The sequence below is a fragment of the Tinamus guttatus genome, unplaced genomic scaffold (genome assembly GCF_059628265.1).
Source record: "Tinamus guttatus ecotype Peru unplaced genomic scaffold, ASM5962826v1 Tinamus_guttatus_pri_ptg000197l, whole genome shotgun sequence".
NCBI lineage: Eukaryota > Metazoa > Chordata > Aves > Tinamiformes > Tinamidae > Tinamus > Tinamus guttatus.
Window position 1 is genome coordinate 5,548,993 of NW_028288731.1, and position 25,819 is coordinate 5,574,811.

At 43.3% G+C, this 25,819-nt stretch overlaps 1 protein-coding gene across 1 annotated transcript; it reads left to right on the forward strand.

Moving 5' to 3' along the window:
• Positions 1 to 1,440: 1,440 nt before the first annotated feature.
• Positions 1,441 to 21,866, forward strand: MFSD6 (major facilitator superfamily domain containing 6). The gene is made up of 7 exons (XM_088523777.1): positions 1,441 to 1,478; positions 5,887 to 7,483; positions 12,154 to 12,251; positions 16,611 to 16,772; positions 17,354 to 17,452; positions 19,304 to 19,584; positions 21,696 to 21,866. Exons 2-7 carry the CDS (start codon positions 5,940 to 5,942, stop codon positions 21,864 to 21,866), a joined length of 2,355 nt encoding a protein of 784 aa, XP_088379903.1. The 5' UTR covers positions 1,441 to 1,478; positions 5,887 to 5,939.
• Positions 21,867 to 25,819: the final 3,953 nt, after the last annotated feature.

Below are 25,819 nucleotides of genomic sequence, written 5' to 3' on the forward strand. Positions count from 1 at the left end.
AGACCTCCTGAAAGAGGAAGAACCAAGTGCCTTAGTCACCTTGGAGCATTTCCTCTCCTAGCCAAGGGTTGACTGAAGTCCGCTTGGTGCAAAAGATACCCAAAGGCCTGACAGAAAGAAGAGCTTTTCTGTTGGCTTCAGTATGTGTTGGGGCAAGTCTAGCAGCATAATCTCACCTTGAACTTACCGTTCCAACCTATCTCAGATGCTTTGCCTTTGCCGTTTGGAAAATACCAAAATCACAACATGCATATATTATATATATGATATGAAGGATTTTTTCTGTGAAAGTTTTGTATGTGTTACACTATAGCAGATTTTCTTTATTTTTCTTTTAGCCCAGAAGCGAGCAAGCTGCCTCAGTGAACACCGCCAAGCGTTCTTGGTACTTCCTGTGGTGTTGCTCAAGCAAGATCTGCTGCTCTTAACAATGTGCCATGGTTCCAGCTGATCCATGCAGGTAATCTAAATTTAAATCAAATCAACACAACAGAAAGTGTGAGTTGACGAATGTCTGAGCTCTGCAAGGTGGTACAAGCCCTACTCTTAGGTGGTTAAAACAGCCTCAGGGGATGTTTTCGGTGTCAGAAAGAGTGAGCTTTGTTAGCCTGGGCAGATGATAAACAAGCCTCCTCATGCACCAAGGTGTCTCCCGAAAGACATTGGGCTGCACTGTGGAGTCAGGGGAAGTTTGAAGTGTGCTCCGCTTGGGAAACTTCCACAGGGCTACCTGCCTGCGCCGGACATCCCTGTGAGGTCTGGGCTTGTTTTATATCCCGGGATCCCAGCTCTTGTGTACAAAACGCAGTCACTTATCCTGCAATGTCCTGGCAGCCTCCTGAGTCATTCAGGGCTTGCTGGATATTTCCACCTCCATCATGGCCATTATTTTCCGAGCTCACTTTGGCTCAAGGTGGAGAGAGGGAGATTTCCCCGCTGGCCGAGCTTAGCTAGTTGTACGTGTGCATCCTTCTGGAAAGGTTCCTTAAGTGACACTGTGGAAGGCCCTGCCAGTACCAGCTGAATTCCTCATGCCCTATGTGACACGGTTGGAAGCGGCGGAGCAGCAGGCGAGGCCGTGGGCCTCGGGGGCTCTCGCTGTGTGGCTGCCCGGCTGCTCCCGCAACGCCGCTTCTGAGCGCGCCGACGCCAGCAGCCTCCTGGCTTCCCCGGGCAGCCATTTCCAACGCAGGGCACGGGCGGCGGGAAAGGCGCAGCAGCCCTTGGCAGGCCAGCAGCCGCGGCCGGGTAAAACAAACGCGCGTCTCCCAAATATTATTAGCGCCGATGATCCGGGCAGGGGGCGGCTCCGGCGCCCCGCGCGGAGGCGGCGCCGGGCGGCGGCGCAGCCTCCCCGCCGCGGGGGGCGGCCTGTCCCTCCCCGCAGCGCCTGGGCGCGGCGGCGGCGGTGCCCGCGGTGCCGGCGATGCCCGCGATGCCCGCGGCCGGGCCCCCGCTCGCAGCCGCCCCCGGGCAAGGTGAGTGGCGCGGCCGAGCCGCAGGGCCTCCCCCCCGGCGCCGCGGCCCGCAGTGCCCGTGGCTGCCTGCCCGCTCTCCGGCACCGAGTAAGCAGCGCGGCGCCGGGCAGCAATAACAGCCCTGGCAGCAGAGCGGGTTCGGCTGCGCTCCCGCGAGCGGCGGCGGGGCCCGGGGAGACGGCGCGGGGCGCGCGGGCCCCGCCGCGGCCCGGCCCTGCGCGGCGCGTGCCCGCAATGGGCGCGGTGGCTCCGCGGGGCCGCCGCGCCGCACCGGGCTCGCGTTTCGGAGCAGGGCTTCGCTGCCGCGCCTGGAAATGCGCTGGGAAGCCCTGGGCGAGTTGGGAATGAGAAGTTCAGGGAGGTGGAGGGCAGCAGGGAGTAGCCTGTTAAAAAGTTTGAGGCGCCGGTGAAAAAATGGTGTGTGTGTATATATATATATATATATATATATAAAGTGTGCCTATATATATAGGTTACTTACAGCTTATATATGTATATAGCTTATATGCTTATAGCTTACTCTTAATTTGCACACGTTGAACAGAAAATGCGGATGGGAAAGGAAGCAAGAGTGCGAAGGTGCACGTTTAATGCCCTTTCTTGAGCAGCTTGGGAGCGGATAGTGCACTTTAATGTTAACACGAGTTCTATTGTATCAGCTTAGCAACTTCAACTCTATTACAGAATGATTTAAGCTTATTCTATAGCTAATCTTGACATGCTTGAGACATATTTTTAGCCCGTCGGGCTAATTGACTAAACATGTTGAAGTATGTGGGGGTTTATGTGCGTATTAAGTGATGGAGAAAAGGCTGTAGGCTGAAACATCAAGTAAGTGCAGGCCAAGCAAAGCAAAATAAACCTGTCTTAAGAGTTAAGTGTGTTAGAGTGAGGTGCTGTGGGGGAGTAAATGCAGAGTATGGGCTCTTATGTCACACGTCAGCTCTTTGCGTAACGTTTTTCTTCTTGGCCTCAATGTAGGTGACAACCCAAGGCTTTTGCATAGGAGTGAAACTCCCTTGTAAGGGGGAAAACACACTCTCTTATTCATGTTTATGACAGCAGTTTCTTATAGACTTGCTTAATTTCTGCTAGGCACTGCACAGAAACTGCAGCAGCAAGTCCTTGATAGCAGTATTTTGTAGTTGAGAGCAGTGAGATAAGCAGAGTGGAGGAATAGGATGGGTGCTCAAAACTCATTTTCCAGTGGAAAAAAAAAAAAGCCTGACTGGTGTAAAGTAAGATCTGATGTCACAGATAGGCTGGCTTTGTTATGCCCATGATTCAGACAGCCGTCCAACCTGCTTCGGTTGTCATAGCTACGTGTTGTTTGAGAGTTTAATTAACGTTTCCCGTTTTGAGCATGTTAGAGTATGTTTTCAGAGACTATGTAAACACAGACCTTGGGCAACTGTTTTACTGGGTACTTGGATGATTAAAGTTATTCTTAACTGCTTGCATTTTGTTACTAGGAATTATAAGAGAGGAAATATATACATTTATGTATACACACACATATATACACATTCTGTTTACACACAAACCCTGACTTTGAGGGTCTTAGACATTTTGCTTTATGAGGCTTCATTATACTTGAATTTGCAAAGCCTAACATCCACTCATCGAATATTTATGGTGAATTAAGCATTATTTAAAAACCACAGTGCTCCTCCTCCTAATTGTTTTTTGGTCTGCAGTGACATTTTAATGCTTTTTTGTTTATTTTTAACCCCTACAAATCCACAAGTGCCTTGGGACTTTCCTTGAGAGGTTCAGGGATTCGTTCCCCCAGTCAGATCTGGTGATTAGCATCTTTTTGAGACACAATGCAAAGCCTTTGGGAAGAGTGGCTCCAAGGCAGAACCAAGTTTCTAGTACTAGTGTTTTCTTGCGCTATTACTTGTCTTTGTTTTGGAGGGAACTTGTTGTCCTGCTGGGTTGTCTTGTCTAGACTGGCTCTCTGCCCTTTCTGGTCTTGAAAAATCCCCTAATTATTAAGTGGTGCAAGTGAGGATCAATTTAAAACGTGAGAAGATACCTAACTAAATAGAGCATACCTGTGTCTGCCTGGTCCCTCCCACCTGCCAAAGAGGCTTGTTGCAAATGCTAAAATACCATCGCTCAATTCCTTGGAGCAAATGGTTTTTCTTCTGCTGCTCCAGCAGAGTCAGGAAAGCAAAGAAATGAATGTACTTTCCTGCAAACAGGCTCGGAGAATACGCGTTCTTGCACGGAAATTAATGCTCAAGTCAAGTCACATCAGCCACAAACTTCCTGTGTAGCTTTGAGCAAGGGATGTAGAGTCCTGTGCCTGCAAAACCAGGTTGGGTTTCTTTGGGGGGGGGAGGGAGGATGTGTGTTTTAATGCTTTGAAAAAGGAGTTGGTGCAACCTTAGGAGTGACAGGGTGATGCCGAAACAGGGATTCACTTCCTGATTGTAAGTGTGAAAGTGTTCGGGGAGCAAGCCTATATCTAAAGAGAAAGGTTTTTGCATAAATCTGCTGTCCTATCCATGTATTTTTGTTTTCAGGAGAAAAGACCCATAGTTTACTCTTTTTTCCTTTTTTTTTTTCTCATTTCCAGTAACAGCACCAGTTAGTTGACATTCCATTTTGTCTCTGTCATTTTTTTTTTTTAAAGAATTTTAGAAGATTGCTGAATAAAATCACTTCCAAAAACCCAGCCCCCGGACAGAGTAGTGATCGAAACACTGAAGAGTGCCGTATGGCTCCTACAAGCCTTGGTGCTCTTATGGGTCTGAGGAGTATATTCCCTGTTATTAATGATACTCTATTTTACACTGTATGGGAGGGGAAATATTTGCTGAGCTTATTATGAAATCTGTTATGAAATATGCTTTTCCTAGAATTCTTCGTCCAGGTGAGATTTAAAAATATAACAATTTTTAATATACTCAACCTTCATACATCTTGGGAAACCGAAGCCCTTTTCCAACAGGAAAGGGAAGTAGAAGTTTAAAAAAAAAAAAAAAAAAAAAAAAAAGTGTAAGGTTCCAGCTCTCTCGATGGATGCTGATTTTTAGAAGTATTAGTTGTGTGTACATTGGGTGGCATGAAACATGTGGATTTCACAATCCCTTTTATTACCCTTCCAGTGGTTTGCTGTTGAAATAAAATCTGACTTATAATTAAATAATTTAAATGAGCTGGCAATCTCGATGCATGACTGCTTTAAAATAATTATGCTTGCAGTGAAGCTACAAGAGGCTGAAGCTTCATTGAAGCATTGCTTGTGAGAATAGCAAGGGCACAGCTGCAAAATATACTCCCTTTTCTGGAGGTATGTTCCATACCTACGGCTTCAGTGCTCTCCTGGAATACTACTAAAATGTCACATCCAAGTCTTTGTCCTTGCAAAGTTCTTGCGTGTCCTTAGCAGCAATCCAAACAGCAGAGGGGTGACAGAACGCAAACATGTTGAATGCTCAGTCTGCAATGAGTGTAAGCTGATTTTCCTAGGTTAAATTTACAGATACGAGCATGGCAAAGAATAGTTGCCTAACAAAATGGTTTTAAGCTGGTTGTCCATTGGTAGAGCTTTGTTTTAGTCCTGGTTTGTGCAAATGGCTTGTTGCTTGCAAATGTGAAAGCAGCTGTGTGAAATCAGAGTCTCAGCAGGGGTGGCTTTGGGTGTGTTTTCAAGGGCAGCTCGTCAGTTTTGCCACCTTTTATTTCTCTGCAGGCCCAGTGCAAGTGCACAGACTAGCACATTCCCTCCCCTTAGCCCCCTTTCCTGAATTTCAGAATTTGACTTGAAAGGATCATTATAGGGCCTTTATTTAATTTCTGTCTTTGTGTTTCTTTGTTGTCAGGTCTTGGATGCCTTCGAGGCACCCTTTTATTTTTTAAAATTTAATTTAATTTTTGAGAATCATATTTCAAGAGGAGATTGCTTAATCCTCAGCCTTCAGATAGTAATTTTGCTAATATTTTGCTCTTTAACAAAGTGGGATATGTATTTGGTAGCATAGTGTAATTATGGAATCATGGCTTTCCTGTCCTTTGGTATTGCTCTGCTCCTGTGGGAATACAGGACGTAGAACAGTACTGGAGGAGAAAAGACAACTCAAAAGAAAAGACTTGCAAATGGTACCACTTAATGGCCCCTGTAACTTTGAATATACACATTTTCCCTGTCTTGGACACAAAAGGTGCCATGTTAAGGCTGCTGATGGAAGAACAGCCTTGATCATAAAATCTGTTTTTTCTTGAACCTACTGTGTCCCCCCTGTCCAGGCAAATGGCCTTCCCTGCCCTGATGGTACATGCTGTGTTTATTGCTTAGGGCAGTAAACCATTGGTTGTGCTTGTCCCTGACGACTAGACTAGCATTGCACGTCTGTCCACGTGTGTCACCTCACCATGGTCTCTTTCCCTTGTTCCATAGGGTAGCAGCAGTTTCTCAGTGCACACAAAATATTGGATGTCTGCGGTAAAGCCATGGCAGCTGATGATAAAGTTGCCATTTTAACAGACGACGAAGAGGAACAGAAGAGGAAGTATGTGCTTGCCGATCCCTTCAATGGCATTGCCAAGGATGCAGACCTGCAGCCCCAGAATGAATCCCCTTCAACAGAGACAACCACTGTCCCGGATGAAGAGCTGGACTGGCTAGAAAAGCACTGTGTCAAAATAAACAACGATCTTCTGATCTCAAAGGTCTTCTATTTTTTCTTCTATTCTGCATATGGCTCTCTCTACCCGCTGCTGCCCGTGTATTACAAGCAGCTGGGCATGTCACCCAGCCAGAGCGGACTTCTGGTGGGCATTAGGTACTTCATTGAGTTCTGCAGTGCCCCATTCTGGGGGGTGGTGGCAGATCGCTTTAGGAAAGGGAAGATCGTCCTTCTCTTTTCACTGCTATGCTGGGTTTTGTTTAACCTGGGGATTGGATTTGTTCGACCAGCCACCTTACGGTGCCTACCAAAGGGCCTTCCCCCAGCGCATCCTACCAATGCAAGCAGCCATTTAACAACAGTTCTGCAAAATGCATCGCTTTCTTCCCTGCTTGTCACAGCAAATACCACATCCCAGAAAGTCCGTGGGAGGAGAGATCTCTTCACCTCCAACCCAGTCACTTTGGAAACAACAGGGACAGCTCGGCCTGAAATCACATTCCTGTTACCTACTCAGAGCACCAACATGGATTTTGCCTTGGAAAACAGCACCCATTTCATGTCAAAAAACACGACCACTAGCCCAGTCTCACCAGGAAATATGTCTCAGAGAAGCACTCCAGCTGCCAGCACCACAAAGCCGATGCCGTCAGACCAAGCTGTGCTTGTCTATGATCATCAAGAAGTAGAAGCCATCTTCCTCCTCATTCTTCTGGTTGTCATCATAGGAGAGTTTTTCAGTGCTTCCTCCGTTACTATCGTGGACACGGTAACTCTGCAATACCTCGGCAAACACAGGGACCGCTATGGGCTGCAGCGTATGTGGGGTTCTCTGGGCTGGGGGCTGGCCATGCTCTCTGTGGGCATTGGCATTGACTATACCCATAGCGAAGTGGCCATTGAAGGGCAAGGATGCAAAGCCCCCGAGTACAAGAACTACAGGATAGTCTTCATAGTTTTTGGCGTTCTGATGACAATGGCATTAATTGTGGCCACCCAGTTCCGATTTCATTATGTGCACTTCAAGCAAGATGAAAATAAGAGAAAAGAAGTAGAGATATCGCAGGTGGACAGAAACACCTCCAACGAGTCCTCTGATAACACCCCCACTAGCGTGAGCCAGTCGCAGTCTTTCAGTTTTTGGGATCTGATAAAGCTGCTGTGTAGTATCCAGTACAGCTCTGTGCTCTTTGTGGCTTGGTTCATGGGATTTGGATATGGCTTCGTGTTCACCTTCCTTTACTGGCACCTGGAAGACCTGAATGGCACGACCACTCTCTTCGGAGTTTGTTCTGTGCTTAGCCACGTGTCTGAGCTCACTGCCTACTTCTTCAGTCACAAGCTGATCGAATTGGTTGGTCATATCAGGTAAGGAGAAGTTCACAGTTGTTAAATAGTGATGCAAAAAAAACGTTCAGGGTTTGGCCTAGCCTTGTGTTACAACATGAAATTCAAATTAATCTATTTTAAGGATTTCCTTTTGGTTTTGAAATTCCACTGAAAAGTTTCCCTAGCATTTTAGTTACATGTTAGCACACATGTTTTGCTGGCAATGTGACCTTCTGTAAATGGTTCCAAAAGACATCCTAGTTCCCTGATCTCCTAGGGATCTTTTTAAACTGCCTCCTGATCAAGGATCGTTTGTTTTGAAATATCATTTCAATTAATTGCCTAGCTTTGTTTTTCCCGTGAGTAGCAGTGTTCTGGAAGCCTCCTACTTAGCTACTCTTCCTAGCCAGTGCTTGCTTGCTCCGTGCTCAGTTGGGAAGGTGTCCCTGCTGCAGGTGCCATGGTGATCAGGCTCCAGGTGCTACAGCCTGGTAGAGCTGCTTATGGGCTCAGTCCCTTGCTCTGGGCTGCTAGTTGCAACACTGTGCTACCTACTTCAATGAAATGTCTGTGCAGTTCTTGTTCTTTTTCCCTTGATAAGTGGGACCGATTACTTAACCGGACCACAGAGCTCCTAATTAAACTCCAAGCCGTTCTTCGTCTATACCCTGGAGGGAGAGGCAGGGGAAGGAGCCGGGTGTCTCAGTGGCCGTGGGGTGATGATGGAGGAGGAGAGCTCTGTCCCAGTGCCCGTCTGGATGTTGCAGTGAATGGCTAAGCTGGAAAGAAGGTTCTTGCTGGATAGTTGAGCTTTTTGCTTGACAAAAGTGAAATTAAGCTGACAGGAGTCAACAAAAGTCCTGAACAAAAGGCTGGGTGCATCTGAGTGCAGATGTGGGAAAACAGGTTGATGGTGATGTGCTTGCCTGACCTCTCCAACTACGTTAGGTCTTTGGCTCGTCCTCGGGTTTCCTTCTCTCTTCTGGGCAGTGTTGTAACACGGGTCAGAAGGATTGCATTAAGCTTGGCTGTAAAAGGAGCCAGGTTACTTGTTTGGAATAGTAGTCACTAAAGAGGAGGATAAGACTTGGAATGAATGGGATGCAGGTGAAGTTTGGTCTCTCATATAATAGCCCACCTTTTAATGACTTCCCTTATTTCCTCTTTGACGTGCTGCATAAAGGCAGCCTGCTCCAGCTATTTTCCCTTGGTAGATGGGACCGATTACTTAACATTACTGATGCATATTTTTTTTCTCTAAATTCAGAAGTGATTTGATATAATTTCTGCATGTCTTATGCCCATTCACTATTCAAAAAAATCCAGGGAGGGAAGACATAGGGTGATCTCAGTTAATGTAATTATAAAGGTTTTCTATATTGGTTCAGGCACAGCGCGCATGTGAGCGCAGAACTCCCTGTGCTCTTAGCCTTTTCCACATACCCCGGTTACAATCACACAGTCATTTACATACCAGCCTGTTTCCAGCCACCCCATCACACTGTTCTTTTTCTGGGCCTTTTCTGTGTGTTTGCTTATGGGACTTTCATTTTGCTTTTTATTTGGATGAATCTTTTGATTTATTTGACTTCTGCTAAAAATATGTTTGAGATGCTTTGCACAGTAGTTGGAGATCACCAAAGAGATAGTGGATTTGTATTTTTGTTTTATTTTTAATAAGTAAGAGTGGTCTTTCTACTTTGAGCCTGTCTTTTATTTTTAGTCTTTGGATTTAACAAGAATGAATTTGCAAACATATGATGCTTTGCATGCAAAGACTGGAGGAAGGGTCTGATGATGGAGGAGTGCTGAGAACAGATCGTAATCTTGATAGCTGAAGATATAGGGTATCTGTATCTTTTTTTCAGTGTGTATTGTTACAGTACAGCATTCGGGTTAGACCTCAAAGAGAGGAAAAGAATGGAAGAAAAATAGGCTCATGAGTAAGTTGAAATAAGCGTTTTTTTTTTTTTTTTTCTCCTCTTTTTTGGTTTGGCAAACCTATAAATCCCAGATTGGATCAATGTAAGTTGGTAAAACACTATCTCCTGTTTGCAATGAAATATGCTTTATAGATATACCTGGAAATGCAGATTAGTTATATCTTAATGTTTTCTAGTGCTTATTCATGTTTAGTCATTGAAGTTGATGAGCAGTCACCTCCTGGTTGCCCTTCTCCAGCTTTAGAACTTTGTTATATAAAGTAGGGCTTGTTCAAGAAAAGGCAAACTAAAAAATAGAAATATCATGTACAGGAGTTCAGGGTTTGTACTCTGCTGGCTCCAGAATCCCAGAATGGTGGAGGTTGAAGGGGACCTTTAAAGACCATCCAGCCCAACCAGCCTGCCCAAGCTGGCTCACCTAGAGCACGGGACACAGTTGCACATAGTTCCGTGTCCGTCTCCCTGTTACGGATATTCTTTCTCCCATCAGTGAGAACTGGTGGTCTGCAGGTACATATCTTTACCCAAGGTTGCTAGACTCCCGTAAGTAGACGCTCAATCTTTCCTTCTTAGATTGTATAGATTTTGCATGTAAATATAGACTAAATAATTCAGAAGTGAGTCATGAGAAGGTGTAGTGAAGGCCACAAGTTCTTTGAGAGGATATGGTGATGCAGATGTAAAAAAAAAAAAAAAAAAAAAAACCACCAAACTGCTATTGAATGTTTTGGTACCATGGAAATGGTGTCTTGTGTAGAAGCAGTCATAGTTGCCCTTGAATTTAGGCATATGTTGTTCATCTCTGAAAATAACCTTCTGCTTGTGGTTAAACTTGAATGTGTCTGACCCTAATTTCAGCATGTGAGCTTTTGTGGGAAGCAGAGACTGCTGGTTGTGCCTGTAAACAGCTTCGTCTTCATAAAATAAATAATAGATTCAGTGCTTGAAGTGTTTAACCTGCAAATTGAATGTGGGATCTCTGTGGATACTGCAGATAGTGTTCATAAGGAACATCTGTGTACATTATCTATTTAGGTCTGATAAAGAGCCGAAGTGGTTGCTATAAATAGGTTTTTGAAATATTCTGTAAATATACCAAGTTTTCACGTGCTGCACCCCTCCAAAAGCGTAATTATAGAAATCGCCTCATGAATAACTTAGACTATGTATGTAATTTTGCATATTTTTATTAAATTAAAAGGTAAAACCGGACCAAATAGCTCTAATTATAAACTCCAAGCTGTTCTTCATCTATACCCTGGAGGGAGAGGCAGGGGAAGGAGCCGGGTGTCTCAGTGGCCGTGGGGTGATGATGGAGGAGGAGAGCTCTGTCCCAGTGCCCGTCTGGATGTTGCAGTGAATGGCTAAGCTGGAAAGAAGGTTCTTGCTGGATAGTTGAGCTTTTTGCTTGACAAAAGTGAAATTAAGCTGACAGGAGTCCACAAAAGTCCTGAACAAAAGGCTGGGTGCATCTGAGTGCAGATGTGGGAAAACAGGTTGATGGTGATGTGCTTGCCTGACCTCTCCAACTACGTTAGGTCTTTGGCTCCTTCTCGGGTTTCCTTCTCTCTTCTGGGCAGTGTTGTAACACGGGTCAGAAGGATTGCATTAAGCTTGGCTGTAAAAGGAGCCAGGTTACTTGTTTGGAATAGTAGTCACTAAAGAGGAGGATAAGACTTGGAATGAATGGGATGCAGATGAAGTTTGGTCTCTCTCTCATATAATAGCCCACCTTTTAATGGCTTCCCTTGTTTCCTCCTTGACATGCTGTGTAAAGGCAGCCTGCTCCAGCTGGTGATGGAGCTCACATGCATCTGGGCACAACGTAGCTTGGCCTGATGTGGGGTTTTGGGGAAAAGCAACTTCCTGTCAAAATTACTTTTTTTTGTATATTTTTCTTGCGCCAAATTAGGGCTTAACAAAAAACACTGGAGTCCTCTATTTGAGCAATAAATCGCCCCTGTTTTTGAAAACCTTTGAAGGTTGCAATGGCCTCTGTTCTCAAGCCAAAAATATACTTGAAATGATGTCTGTGTTTCCTAAAGTCCACCTCAAAGTAAGAGACAGCTGGATGAGTGAGTAACATGTCAAATATTAAGGTAAATTAAGCTAAATCTGAAAACTGAAGGGAAAACGTCACCTGGTGCAATGGGAAATGCCCTGTGAAAATCTTTTTTGTTCTTCAGTGTTGAAAAATTGTTATCAGAGCTTTTCTCTCTTGCTTCTGAGATGTAGCATCTGCTGCTTTTCAACAGGCTGATGAAGTTTTATCCTGAGGCATGTTGCTTTAAACCAGACTGTTTCTGTGGGATGTGTTGCAGAGTAGTTCTGAGCAGTTTGCAGATACTGGGAAGATGCTCTCATATTGATCAGGATAAAATTAATTTGTGTACTAGAAACCTCCATATTAAAATGGAAAAATTGACAGTTGGATGCTTAGAAAAGAGGAACAATTTTTGAATGTGTTAAGAATGAAACTATAAAAGTTCAGTGGATCTGTTTGGCCCCTTTGATTTTTTTCCAGTAAGACTTTGAAGTGTTGTTTAACATTACTCGTTTTGAATATTATGTGCATTTGTCATAGACAAGAGGAGAGTTTATGTTTGCATGTGAGTCTTAAAGGGAACATTTTTATTTGTTGAGCAAATGCTTCAGGCAAGCAAACTGTACCCGTGCAAATGATTTCCAAAGCAGCAGGGCATATTATAACAGACCAAACAAGGAAAGGACAAACCCTTATGATAGCTATTTTCCTTCCTTCCTCAGAGTGCTCTATATTGGCCTGGCCTGCAATACAGCTCGCTACATTTACATCTCATATCTGGAAAATGCCTGGACTGTTCTCCCTATGGAAGTACTTCAAGGTAAGGCAGTACACTGCAGTACACTAATGGCCTTCCTGTTTAAGATCATATGCTTTCATATATATATATATATATATTGTTTTCAGCTGAACTGTGATTAAGTAGCAGTCTGCTCTTTCTCTCTTCAACCACAAATATCTCCAAAAACCCAGTTTCCTGAGACATTATTGTTTATCTCAGAAAATATTTGACGTCAAAAGGGCGAGTTAGCATTTGATTGCATTCAGTTCCCTGTTGATTGAAACAGAACCATGAAAGACTAGCACGCCCTTTAACTAAACAAAGAGACAGAAACACGAACTGAGGACACACCTTCTGCAAATCCTGTTTGCTGGATAAATATGAACTTCATTAAAGCAAAAGGTCACGGTACTTGAAGGGATGCTTTAAAAACAAAAAGGGACGAAGAACATAGTTTGGGTCATCTTGCCTCTGTTAAAATATTTTGCAGCTGGTTTGCAGTGGTATTCTACGTGCAACGTAGTATGCAACGTTAGAATATTTGGTTTTCATAACTGTAGAGGAATTTCTCTTAAAAGCTTTGTCAGTTCTAGCAGAGTGTCTTTAAGTTAACAGCCCTGTGCATGACTGAAGGGCAAAGATGTGGTTTATGCGAAGTCACTGGACTCCTGCTCTCACATTGTGCTGTCAAAGAAGATTGACCTGTTAATGTATAAATTGTTCTTACAATTTATGTCAGCTTTATTCCCCCTTCGTGGTGTGTTTCACTACCCAACCAGATGCAAAAAAATCTAAGCATCTTTCTTCTTCTCTCCTCCTTTCTTTCTTCAGTGTTGGAGAATAGTGAATCTGGATTTGGAGGCTTGAAAGAGAAGGGTTTGTTTAAATGCGTAAAATGTTTTCTCTGCCTTTAAAATTAACCGAGCCATCTTTCCTAAAGCCAGTATCTTGGCTTTATAAAATACTGCAGAGAAAGTTCTCTACAGCTTGTCCTTAGAGGCTTTAAATTTTCTTTGTGCAGCATAATTTGAATTTAAACCAACTTTTTCTATTACATTTACAGAAATCTTTGTAAGGTGGATTTCCACTTGAGTTATAAAATGCCATTTGAGAGCACTCTGCTGATCTCTAAATATAGGTAGAAAGAAATCCATCTGTCCTGGCTCCTTTGCTCCTTACCAACAGAAATGGTTTGTGTTTTTATCTATTGTCACAGCAAGCTTCTGATTTTTTATCAAGAAAGAAACGATATAAAACCACCACTATCAATATCAAACTGATATTTCATCTCTCATGCCAAGTGTTGAAAAGAAAGTATGACAAAGAACCTGAAGAAAGTATGTGTTATGAATACTCTTGCCTGCTTAAACATCTAGGGAGGGTATATATGGCATTGCAAGTAATTCTACTTTAATCATATCCAGACTCAAAACACAGGGGAAGAAGCTTATGTCTCCACAACAGAGCCATAAATTTATCTCTTGCATCCTACAGTTACAGCTGAGAAGGAATTATCTTCCCCTTTGTATCTCCTATTTATTCTACTGAAATTTTATTGTGATTTTTTATTATATAGCTCTGCTTATGCAGAAATGCTATGAGGGGACTCTTTTAAGAGACTCTTTTGTGTGGTGTTATCTGGAGCAATTGAGCTTCAAGGAAAAAAAAAACATGGAATTGCTAAATAATACTTTCTCATAAATCATTCTACTAAAGTGTATCTGTCTAGCCTTGCTGACACATTTACACTTTACAATCTTGTTTAAAAATATATATAAAAAAATGCAGTCGTGTATAGTCAGCAAGCCAGAATAATAATAAAAATTTAAAAGGAAAAAAAGAAGGCACCACAGCAAACAATAAAATCCCTCCGCATGTTTTATATGCACTTTTGAGCCTGCATCTCATCTGTGGTTGCTGTTAGAGGACCTCACGTTCCTGGACACAGTGTAGATGTCACTAACTGCTGCCACCGTGTTTGTAACGTCCCAGTAGCAGCGTTCATTGGGAGCATGGGGTCTCCTTTCCAGAAGCTCTTTGGGGGTATTTTGTCCATTCGTTCCCCTTCCTCTCTTGCTTTTATTCATTTTCTCCAATATTGTTTTATTATTATTATTAGTTCTTTTGCAGCAATTAGCAAATTTCAATTCTCTGAGCCCAAGGGAAGTGAGCACTGCATGGCCTGCTTGGTGAAGCCCGTATTGTAGCTGAACGTAATCCTCTTCCTAGGAAGCTCCCACATCCTCAGCAAATTCCTGTGCCAGCAACTCATGGCTTGTAGGCTCAGCAACTCAGCTGGGTCTGGGAAGGACTTTTGGTTTTTTAATGTATTTCTGAAATACAGGAATTGCTATCCCCATGCTGAAGGGCACGGAGAGCTGTCTGGAAGATGACTGCAGACTGTGCCTGTCAAAGGCAGCTTGAACCACCCTGTATTTCAGCTGCTGTCAGCCTAAGCAGAGCTCTGGAGTGCTTTATGCTCTCAGAGGAGCAAATGAGGAGCTTTAACCTCACTTCTTAGTCCTGACTCCATAGGATTTATATGTCTGTATTTATTTTGTGTGTGAAAACAGGGGCTTAGGTTGAAACTTGAATGACTGAAAGTTTCAAGGTATTTTTACAGGTACGTGTATGGTAAACACGTATATAAAATGTTGAATGTCATTACTCTCCGAACATGCAAGGAATGTTCATTTTGCAGTTGACTGCAATTATGTTTTAAAATAATTTTTTAAAATATGTTTTATTATACTAGCTATGTATGTCCAAATTCTGTGTTGCCAGAAAATGGAAGTAGTTAAAGAAATGCAAGTAAATTAGGCCGCAGCTCTTGGCTGAAGTTTACTATTGTTTTTCTGAGCATAATACTAGGGTTGTCCCAAGCATTAGTGCTGTAGTCCAAGTGGCCGAGGAAGATTAGCAGTTATAGCAAGTAGTGGTAAAATATGTTTAATGGGAGCAATTTCTTTAAATTCAAACAAAGCATGATTAGCTGTAATGCAGACCGAATTTCTTGTAAGAGTTATTGTTAAAATCATTCCAGATTGTGTAAATAATCATCATAAAAATCCCATTAATAATATATGTTTTTAAATGTCTGCATGTTCAGAGCCCAGTGCGATAAGCTCATTTTAAAGAGAATAAATTTTCTTTTCTAAAGAACAAAGAACACTGTGTCTTAGCTGATTCTCCTGCTGGAGGTAAAAACCCTACAAGAGCCTGTATATTAAGCACAGCCTTTTCCAACAAATACAGTAGTCTTATGCCTAATGGTTTGAGTAATTCCTGCCATGTTTTTTGTTTGCCTGACTTGAAAATTTGATTTACTGGTCGATTCCTGGGAAGGCTGAGTGTTTTCCGGTACGAGCCGATACTCACGGTGCTCTCCTTGGCTCTTCCCGAACACGGCGCCTGGGCTGCGCGAGCTCTGCCTTGCGGCTGCCGTGATGTTCGCTCCCTGTTTGCAGTGCATATGGGGATCTGCATTAACACAAAAACCAAGAGTAGAAAACATCCAAGGAGCTTTAAAACTCGGAGCTTTTTCAATGGAAAATCTCTATATTTTAAAGCCTTAAACCATAAATAGTAGGGTAAAATACACTGGGCCTGATGTGACTTTTTGTTTCTTTGTTTTTCCTTCCTATGAGATGATGTCCTATTAGTAAAAACAATTCCATTACCAAGCATTGGACAATTTTTATTGAGGCTTGGCGTTAAGCTAAAGGGTACAGCCCTGTGGGCCTCAGATGTGCACCAGTTACATTGACTTCTTGTGTTATTTATTGTTTTTTTGCTAAGCAAAAGCCAAGTTATTCTGTGTGTTATAAAACAGTGTGCTGGCTTACCCTTATGAATCTTCAGCCTAACTGCGAAGTCATTATTACATGTCCTAAAGTAATTATTATGGTACCTATTATATGGCCGACTGCTTCAGTAAGTTAAGAACAGAGGACCAGGGTGATTGGATCATCAGTTATGCCTTTGCCTTTTTTTATTTTATTTTATTTTAAATTAGGCAGTAGAGCTTAAAATGTCTAGGCAATGGTAAAGTGTGAATACTATTTTAACTTGTGCTGAAAGGAGAATAAATATTCCCACTCAGTCTGAGGGTGGCAAAATAGTTCAGGCTTATTTACTGCATAACAAGCTCCAGAACTGCTGTTTTGTTTCTGCAGCATCTCCCTAAACGCTCCTTTTTCCGTCTGCTTTAGCTTGTCAGTGCTGTGCTCGGGAAGAGTTTGGGGTTGGGTGTCAGGGGAGGGAGAAGGGGAATTTTGAATTGGATTTTTTGCTGATAGGTTGAATTTTTATGGGCTTTGTGCCTCCTTCCTTGTGGCAGAAGAGCCAGAGAGCTCTTGCTCTCACTTGTGCTCACTTCCCACTGTTTTGCCTTGCCAGGTGTGACCCACGCAGCCATCTGGGCCGCCTGTATTTCGTACCTGAGCGCGGCGGTGCCGCCGGAGCTGCGCACGTCGGCCCAGGGCATCCTGCAGGGGCTGCACTTGGGCCTGGGCAGAGGCTGCGGAGCCATGGTCGGCGGCGTTCTGGTCAACTACTTTGGTAAGAAAAAGATGTACTCAAGGACTTCAGTTGAATTTCTGCGTTTAGCAAACTGCTGACTTACACTATCCTAAGTATAGCTAAGCTTTCTTACTCTTGCTTTTCAAACATAGCACTTGGTATAAATATTGGAATCACAGGGTCATGTGGGTGGGAAGGGACTGGAGTTCTCCAGTCCAGACTCCTGATGGAAGTAGGATCAACACCGAATTCAGACCAGGTTTCTCATGACTTATGTCAGATGGATTAAACATGCTACATCTTGATAATCTTTGTATTTGTGTGAGCAAATCTATTAACTAATCCTTTGTGAGGGAATAGGTTGATGCTATATAGCCCCTTGATCAAGAAATGAGAATGAAATTATTGAGTTAAAATCCTATGCAAGACCTGTTAAGGAAAAGTGTTAGGAAGGAAGAAAATGCAATAAAACAACCTAACAAGAGTCTATATGGGATGAGAAATACCTGCAGAGTACATTAAGATGGCTTATCTTTATTTATTACTTTTTTTGTTAGGTAGAGTCTCAGTTTAATATATATAAGTATATATATTAAATAAAAATATATCTCTCTTCACAGGTCCTGCTGCGACATTCAGGGGAATAGGAATGGCTTGTTTAGTGATTCTTCTTCTGTTTGCACTGATCCAGTGGCTGTTGGTTCCTGATGAAGAAGAAGGTAAATATTTCTGTCACTGAGATACTGCAAAATTAAATATGATGGAAGTGGTATCTCCAGATGTCACTCCCTGCCACTTCAACCTGTTCTGTGTGGCATCTTTTCTCGATTTATCTTGTTTTCAGATGAGAGGCTTTTTCCTGACTAATGAACGAAATGGTGTTGCTACTGGAAAATGTGCAGCACTGAGTTCTTGGATTTTAACAGGAGTAAAGTTAATATAGTTCAGTGCTTTGGTGCCCTCTCAGGTGTGGCTTCTGGCAGCTGCAATGAGTGGCCACGCTTGCGTCAGCCTTGGCCAGCGTTCGTGCTCTGCCAGTCCCAGCCATCCCAGAAATCACACGAGGGGCTTTTATTAGTAGTGCAAAGGCTAACCCCAAATGTAAACTTACTGCCAGGTTAAGAATTCAGCGTAAATCTAATTTTTACAAACAAAAAAAAATGGAATTGTTGTGTAATTGTGCAAAGTTGCATAAGCTTTTATCTCCTTTATTCTTTTTTTTTTTTTTAACCCAAATTTTATTTTCTAATATGCTTGGCACTGAGTATGAAATGAAAGATCATTTTCTGGAGCTGGAGTATTAAATAAACGGTCCTTGAATAGTTATCAAGTTGCCTGTACTGAAGTATTTAAATATTTATTCTGCTAGAATGTTCTTCACCCCAGTTCAAATGATAATGGAGAGAAATGGAAAGGTGAACATTTTCCGTCGCTATGCATAAACCTACAAAACCAGAGTTTGTTCCTTGTGCTCTAAATCTGTGGAGTTTTTTTCAGTCTTTGGTTTCCCCTTAAGATAAATTCAATACCCATCTTAAGAGAATGTATCTTAATTTTAAGTCTTGTAGTAATTAGGTTGATCTCAACAAGACTATTTGCGTGAGTAAAGCTAGGCATGAGCTTAAGTGTTTGCAGGATTAGTCTTTGTTCCTTACCTACTAGAGAACTTAGAGCCACTGCTCAAAACATGCACTGTGTGTAAACAAAATATGTCATATAAATTTGAAAATAAACATCTTTTTATGCAGTATTTTTACTCCAAAAAAAAGAATTCCTCAAATTTACAGTGTATGTACAGACTCGTAAACCACATGCAGCTTGTTACACAAAAAGTAATTAAACAGATGGTTGGAAAGTTTTGGATATTTTAAGTATAAATGCCCTGGCTCCTCAGGACTGAGGGGCACACTGTGTTGGACTGTAGCAGTTATATTTGAGTAGTGTTCTGAGACAGTTGTGAAAACTGTTTCAGACCATCAGAAGACCAAAGATGTAAAAGAAGGAAATCTGTGGTATTGTGTCTGCTTTCATCTAAGCCTCTGTGATAAACATTTTAATTTCGCAGTGTGTGTAGAAACTTTAAGGTCAGAAGCAGGTATGAGATGACGTAGGCCATAGGACTTCACTGAGCACTTCTGAATCGCGTTTAGCTGTGGCCGTGAGTTGTAAGATGCAGGGTTTATGCAGAGCAAGAAGTTTGCCACAGGAGTAAAATATTTAAGTTTACATTTACCATGAAAATGACTTATTGTACATTTGTAGTAACATGAGAAGAAGCAAGCGTAGTAGGTAGCTGGGAACAAATGGGTCACTTGTTACTCATTAGCCCAAGGTACGTCCCCGCGGCCGCAGAGCTGCGCTGCTCGTAAGGAGCGTCACGCAGTGTTCCCCTAACGAGGCTCTGATGTTCCGTGTCTGTCTGTGCCCTGCGGTCTGCTCTCAGGGCGTTAACAATCATTTTGTGACAGCAAGAATCGCCTTGTGTTCACCGCCTGCTTTTGTAAGTGTATTTAATTGGTTTTTAAGAGTTATTAGGCTTTTGCTGATGATTATTTCACGTCGATCTCCAGAAAAGACGATGCTGGCAGAGAGGATCCCGGTGCCTTCCAGTCCTGTTCCGATAGCAACTATTGACCTTGTCCAGCAGCAGTCAGAAGATATCATGCCTCGGGCTGAGCCCAGGCTCCCTCTGAAGAAAACCAAGCACCAAGAGGAACAGGAGGACGTGAACAAGCCTGCCTGGGGGATCAGCTCTTCTCCTTGGGTCACCTTAGCTTATGCCATCTGCCAGATAAAAGAGCTGGTTAAGCTATCCAAAACCAGCCCAGCTCCCGAGAATCAGCCTTTGCAGGTAATATTCTAATACATAGAGAGTTCTTACATGAGCTGAATGATGAAGGGTAAAAAAAAAAAAAACCATTCTGTGGGATGCTCGAAAGACCTCAGTAGCTGGGTAAATCTGCTCATACTTCACAAGCATTCTCTGTCAGCTCATCATCAATTTGGAGCTGTAAAACAGTAATTGAAATACTGTAGCAGATAAAGCTGCAACCCTGATATATAGTGCAGTAGGAGTAGCTAGATTTTGTTTTATTGGCTCAGATGTACTTGAATTCCCTTTAAGCGTACATTTGTTTTTGTGTTATTTGGAATGTGTGTTTTATCCATTTAGGAAAATTAACAAGAAGATGAATGAACGTGAGTTAGGATGCACAGCCTCTCAGTAGAGGCTAAAATGGTGGGAGGTTTTGTTCACTTTATTCACATGGAGATGGGAGCATCCGTGACTTAGCATGTCCGGTTCCTGGGGCCTCCTTGGCGCAGTTGAAGCATACTGGTTAAGCAAAGCAGGAAAATGCTCAGGTTTTAAGAACAGGATGGGCAGTGTTGAAACCATTATGTTAGCTTGCTGGAAAGAGCAGAGAGGTTTCCCCTTGTGCACCTGGTGCCTGTGAGCGCAGAAATGCAGTCCCTACAACTCCTGTCTTTGGAAGTGAGTAATCTGGGAGAGGACTGAATCAGCTGAGCATGGTGTGCAGGAATTTCACCTGAGCAGCTCTCTCCTGCCTCTTTCCTTTGTCTTTATTACTGGAAATATATTCAGAGGGACATTAGCTTTAGTTTTCCTTTGAGCTTTCCTGGGTCTCTAAACTGACTTGCAGGAAGAGCATGTGCCCCAGCTGTCCATTAATGAATCTCTAGTATCCGATGTCTTATCTGGAGTGACCTTGTTTAAACGCACTAAGGAACTCTGGGTTTTTTGTTGTTGTTGTTTGTCTGCTTTTTTTTTTTTTTTTTTTTTAATATATAGTGATGCTGAAAAGTAACACTATGATAAATCACTCTGCTTCCTAGTGGTAAGTGCCCTCGAGATGTTTGCTCTAGTATTAGCTGTACCGATTTAAAAGTCGGAGAAAAGCAGTGATAGAGAGTGCTGTGTAGCCATCAAGAAGAGGATGTTTTGCAGTCATGTCTTAAAACCACTCAGCTGCTTCCCTGAGAATTATTAAGTAGCCAAGAAGAATTTCTTGCCTGTTGGAGTTCATTGGTATCTTCAAAGTATATCATCTCATCTCCATCCTTTCGTTCCTGTAACAATACAGTGCTGCTCTAAAAGTAGCTCTTGCTGATGTGCTAAACCTCACTGCACCACACTGTGCTGCTTCCTCCATTCCCGTTCTACAAAGGCAATTTCTTGTTCCCATTTCAGGTTTCCAAGAGCACAGACCTGCCCCAAAGCTCTTCTGTTTTCTCTTCACACAGTCATTTTAGGCTAGTAGTGAAATACTGAAACTAGAAAAAGTCTCCCCAGATCTGTCCCTAATTTTGTCTAATAAACCACCTTAAAATGTGCATGAAAATAATTAATCTCTAAGGAGGATTAGTGTACAGAAAATGGGATTAGTTACAGAGCCTGTGTCACTATGAAGGCTTGTTTTGCTCCTGGGGGTTGTAATTGGTGTTTGTGCCTAGATGTGCTCTCAGTTTCTCAGTGGGGCCTGGCTGAGCAGACTGGATGCAGGGCATCCTGCAGCGCTGCCCTGCGAGAGGCGGAGCAGCGTCGCGGGGAGAGAGGCATTGCTGAAGCAGGCAACGTACAAGGAGCATCAAATACCCTTTACAGAATCCATGGGTCAAAATAACAATGATGTTTGAACGCTTTTAAATGTCACTTTTTTCCCTTGAAACACAACTAATTTGTTTTTCGCATGCTTCTTGGGGGAGCGCAGTTAGGAAAAGAGATGGAAGGTAAGCCCTTGCCTGCTTGTTGTGAGCATCCTCTGGGTTTGAACGTGCTGCTTTGGTTTTGCTGCTTTCAGTTGACTTGCTGTGTAGTGGGCATTCAGCCTAAGTGCTTGGAGAAATTGCAGACCTGACCGAAGGCAGCTGGGGACGTGCGCGGGGGACAGTGCCGTGAGCGCTCGCACTCACTTTGTGCCCGCCATGCTCTCCTCTCTCTAGAACATCAGTGAGAATCGCGGTGCTTCGCCAGGCGGCTCCCCAGGACAACCCCAAAACGCGACAGATCCTGGGCGGTCCAGCTCAGCGCCAGCAGCAGCAGCGGATCCCCAAGCAGGGGACGGCCGTGTCGGGCTGGACCGTGACGCTCGGCCCGCCGCGGGAGGGCCCTGAGTGCCGCTCGTCTTACCCAAGCCAGTGCATGGAATTGTGCTTCTCATCTGGGAAACGCCGGAGTTAGAGCTCTAAAGTAGCACTGCCTTCATCTTAATGATCATCACATGATGCAGAGCAAGCTTGCAGCTGTATAAAGAATATGCATATGACCACACAGGGCAACAGGAGCTGGCAAGCTGAAAGTTTGGGAGGCTCCAGGGAAGTGGTGCAGTGGGATCTATCCATAGGAAAAATTCTTGGCTCCCTGGCTAAACTTTAGTCAAACGGTAGGGGATTTCTTTGCAATCCGCAGAAAAGGGGCGTTCGCGTCTCACTTCCTCAGGCACAGTGTCTGACTTGGTCAGCTTTTTTTTTTTTTTTTTCCTTTTAATTTGTTCCTAAAACAAAGAGGCTTTTTAGGAGAGAAACTGAATTTCCCTGCGTAGTCTCTTAGAAAATATTAGACCCAATAAACGCAGGAACAGCCTGAAACTGTCCCTGTAAAGATTTCTCAGAAACAGAATAGCTTTAGCAAGCCTATCTTCATGTTGTGGTGATGGATTAAGTAAAACAGCCTGTGTGTTGAAGGAGTATTATTATGTTTGAGACACGGGCCTAGTCTGCAGAGCAGAGATACTGAGCTGGTGTAGCAGTGAATCAAGAAGAGCTGCGGGAAGGGCTTCAGAGAAGGTAACCTCTGGGCTTGCAGATCTCAGCTGGGGCTTGCGCTTGTATTCGTGTAACTTTAGGTTGGGAGCTGTATCAAGACAATAATCTGATGAAGATTGCACAAGATGAGATTGATCAAGGTTTTCAATGGACACACTAGCTTTAGTTTCTATTTAATCATCTATACAGTGATTTATTTAATGAAGTGTTGTTACTGTGGGTATTTATTTAAGAAAACCATAAGCTTTAAGTGCCTGGGGAAGATGGGAGGGCAGGGATGAGGTACCTGTAAATCATAATGATTAGGATTTCAGGGGGGAATTGTCGATGCAAAAGTCGAGTAAGATGAGAAATTCTCAGGAGGAAGGAAATGTAGCTAAGCAGCAGTATTTTTGGAAAACTGCTTTGCCCAATGTCAAGACACTGGAAGACTTTGAAATTACATTTGTCATGCTTTTAATTGTTCACTGTGGCAGCTCAGTTGCTGATGCCCAGTGTAAATTGCTGCTGAAAGGAGAATTCCTGGACTGGAGGTGGGAGCGCGCGGGGTTCTGGCCCACTGGCCCATGTTAGGAGCTCGATCCTGGGAGAAGCCGAGTGCTCCGCTTTTCCAGGAGTGGTCGGGAGTTGCTCAGCCCTCCTGGAAGCAGGGTGCCATGAGAGGCCTTCCTTGGGGCAGGGGCTGCTCTTGGCCCGTGCAGCCGGCACAGCGACTCGGGTGCAAGTGGCACCGGGGCACAGGGTGAGGGGGCCGCAGTTGGGATGGAAGAGGGATCCGAGTTTCACCCACGTGGAAATCCAGCCAGCCCGGGTGCGCGCAGGATCTCCCCTAGCTGTGCTTTAGCTGCGCTTTTATTGCAACCCCTGGGGCCCGGGACCAGCACCATAGAACACAAGACGAAACATCGATAACTAGCCACTAGTTATTTTTTTTGCACTTGAACTTAAATGTACTGTACTCACGTAAATCCTCATGACTTGTTTAAGTGTCCTTTGAAAGCAGATATATATTTATTGTGTTTATATAGTCTGGGGAAGCAGTAGAAAGTGGAAGAGGTGAGAGGCCAGAAGGATGCCAAGGATCCTCAGCCAGGCCGTTGGCGGAGCTGGAGCTGCGTGGCGTTGCCGCAGCTTCTGCCGCCGAGGCCCTGCGTGAGCAGGGGAAGAGCTTGTACACCGTGTTTACACTTCAGAATTGTGTATTTGAAATGTCTGGTTTTTTTTGGAAATGTACAGTCATTCTGTGTTGCAAAATGGACGTGTACACCCAGGTTTTGATATTTGTGAAACTGTAAAAACGTTGTAAGAAATATAAAATATCCATAATGTATTTAATAGCATCAATCTGAACTTTTATTACATTTCCTCATTTTATGGCACCAGCAGTGAATCACCTAAACTGAAAATAATTAAATTATAATTACTTTTTATAAGGTTCGCTCCATGAAGGACAGTGCATCTGGAACCTGGGAGCTACTGTCTCGCGTGGTGTTAGAAACTGTTCAGGTGATGAAAACTGCCTCTTGTGGGATGAGGTGAACCCAAGGGGTGCACACCGAAATGCATCATAAATGGCTTGATAGGTGAGTGGGCAAATCTGCTCAGGACATGAGTGAAAGTAAAAGCTGAGTTGAGTTCATCTCCTAGCAAACTATGAAGAAGAGGCTACTAAAGGCTGGTATGGAAATACTTCAATTTCTTTTTATTAATTAAATATATTAGCGCTAATGCACCTGCTCTATACAGCAGCACATCTGCCTGGAATTTATTTTTAAGTGTAGGGAAATTCAATTTTTTTTTTTACCATTTCAACTGCTTAACTTGTGTGCATACAAAAGTCCTGAAAAAGGGAAGTCTTAGGGAAAGTTGTTGCTGGTGCTGCTGCTGTTCCCATATGTGTAATAGACCTCAGTTGTAATCTTAGCAATTTGGCTGGTTGTGGTGAGGGTTGCTGCAAAGGGAGGATGAGCAAGGCAGGCTCCCGCAGGGACATACGTTGGAGGTGGAGGAGCCGCTCCAGTTTGAAGCCCCTGCCACGTCTGTCTGCCGTGATACGGACGCACACGAACACACGCAGCTGTTTGCTGGGCTCCTTTCTGCGAGGTGCTTGTTGCTCTGAGGAGAGGGAATACAGGAGCAGGGGGACCACAGTTTGAAAAAATACTTTTATTTAAAAATCCTGAATACAAAAGACAGTATCAAGTATGCTGCACCGTGAATGGAAATAAATACGCCATTCTAACCTTTTTTTAACCTGCTGTGAAACTATACACGTAACTGATCCTTCATTAAAGAAGAAACGCTTGTCTGATGGATAAGGCACCAGAATAATGTCTAGATTCTGTTCCCAGATGTTCTTGATGAACACTTTATGGCACTTAATTGTGTTTCATTAACTGCATAATTTCTGTGTATCACAGGAGCACCATGCAAGTAAACTTACTGTTGTTAAAGGCCTCAAATGACAGCAGTTGGATTTGGTGGGTTTTCTTTGGGAAATGCTTCAAGTGTTGAAACAAACCTGGGAGGATTTTTTTAAGGTCAGTATCAGCATTCCTAGCTCTCCACTACAGCATTTTTTTTCTCAATATATTGCTATGCTTCTTTTGGATGAGCTTAGTAGTTGCTGTACTCTGGGTATTATTTTCCCATTCCTGGTAAATGACAGGTGTCGTAACTATGTAGAACTCGGGTTATGTCTTTTCTACTTCGGTGTAGGTGAACCTGTTCTGGGTGTTTTTTCTTTTTTTTTTTTTTTTTTAAAAAAAGGGGGGACAGTTGGCAAAAGGAAGAGAGTCTGAAAAAAAAAAAAAACTATTTTGTTTGGGCACACAGCCAAATAATACATCAAGATCATAGTTTACCTATTGTGTATAAGCTATGTATCAGTGCCAGGACCATCATCTGTAACGCAGTAAAACAAGGAGGTCCAGAGACATTGTGTGGGTTTAGGCTAGGACAAAATTTGATTCTCACCCTTGGCCTCAAACTCCATGATCAGCAGTCAAGCGAGTTAAGAAGCGTACTGAAAAAAATGTGCTTGCTTTAAAAAAAAATGCAAGAAATAGTTTTAAAACCGACATTTCTGCAAGAATCCCCTTCTGGTTCAGGGATAGCTTTAGAGTATTTCATTTTCACAGTGGCAACACAGGCAAAGATGAACTAAATCTTCTTTCTGCTAATCTTTCACAGACACGTTGTTGTTCCCTGGCATCCGTAAGAAAGCACCAGGAGTGAGTTCTCCGTCTCTACCCTCTCTTTCTAGGAAGAACGTCCCCTTTTCTTAGGGTGTTTTCCAGAGC

Excerpts from the sequence above, each read along its gene's own strand:
- MFSD6 (XM_088523777.1), top strand. The coding sequence starts at position 5,940 with ATGGCAGCTGATGATAAAGTTGCCATTTTAACAGACGACGAAGAGGAA. Across the intron at positions 12,252-16,610 it reads CCCTATGGAAGTACTTCAAG|GTGTGACCCACGCAGCCATC; the intron begins GTAAGGCAGTAC and ends TTGCCTTGCCAG. Across the intron at positions 17,453-19,303 it reads GGTTCCTGATGAAGAAGAAG|AAAAGACGATGCTGGCAGAG; the intron begins GTAAATATTTCT and ends GTCGATCTCCAG.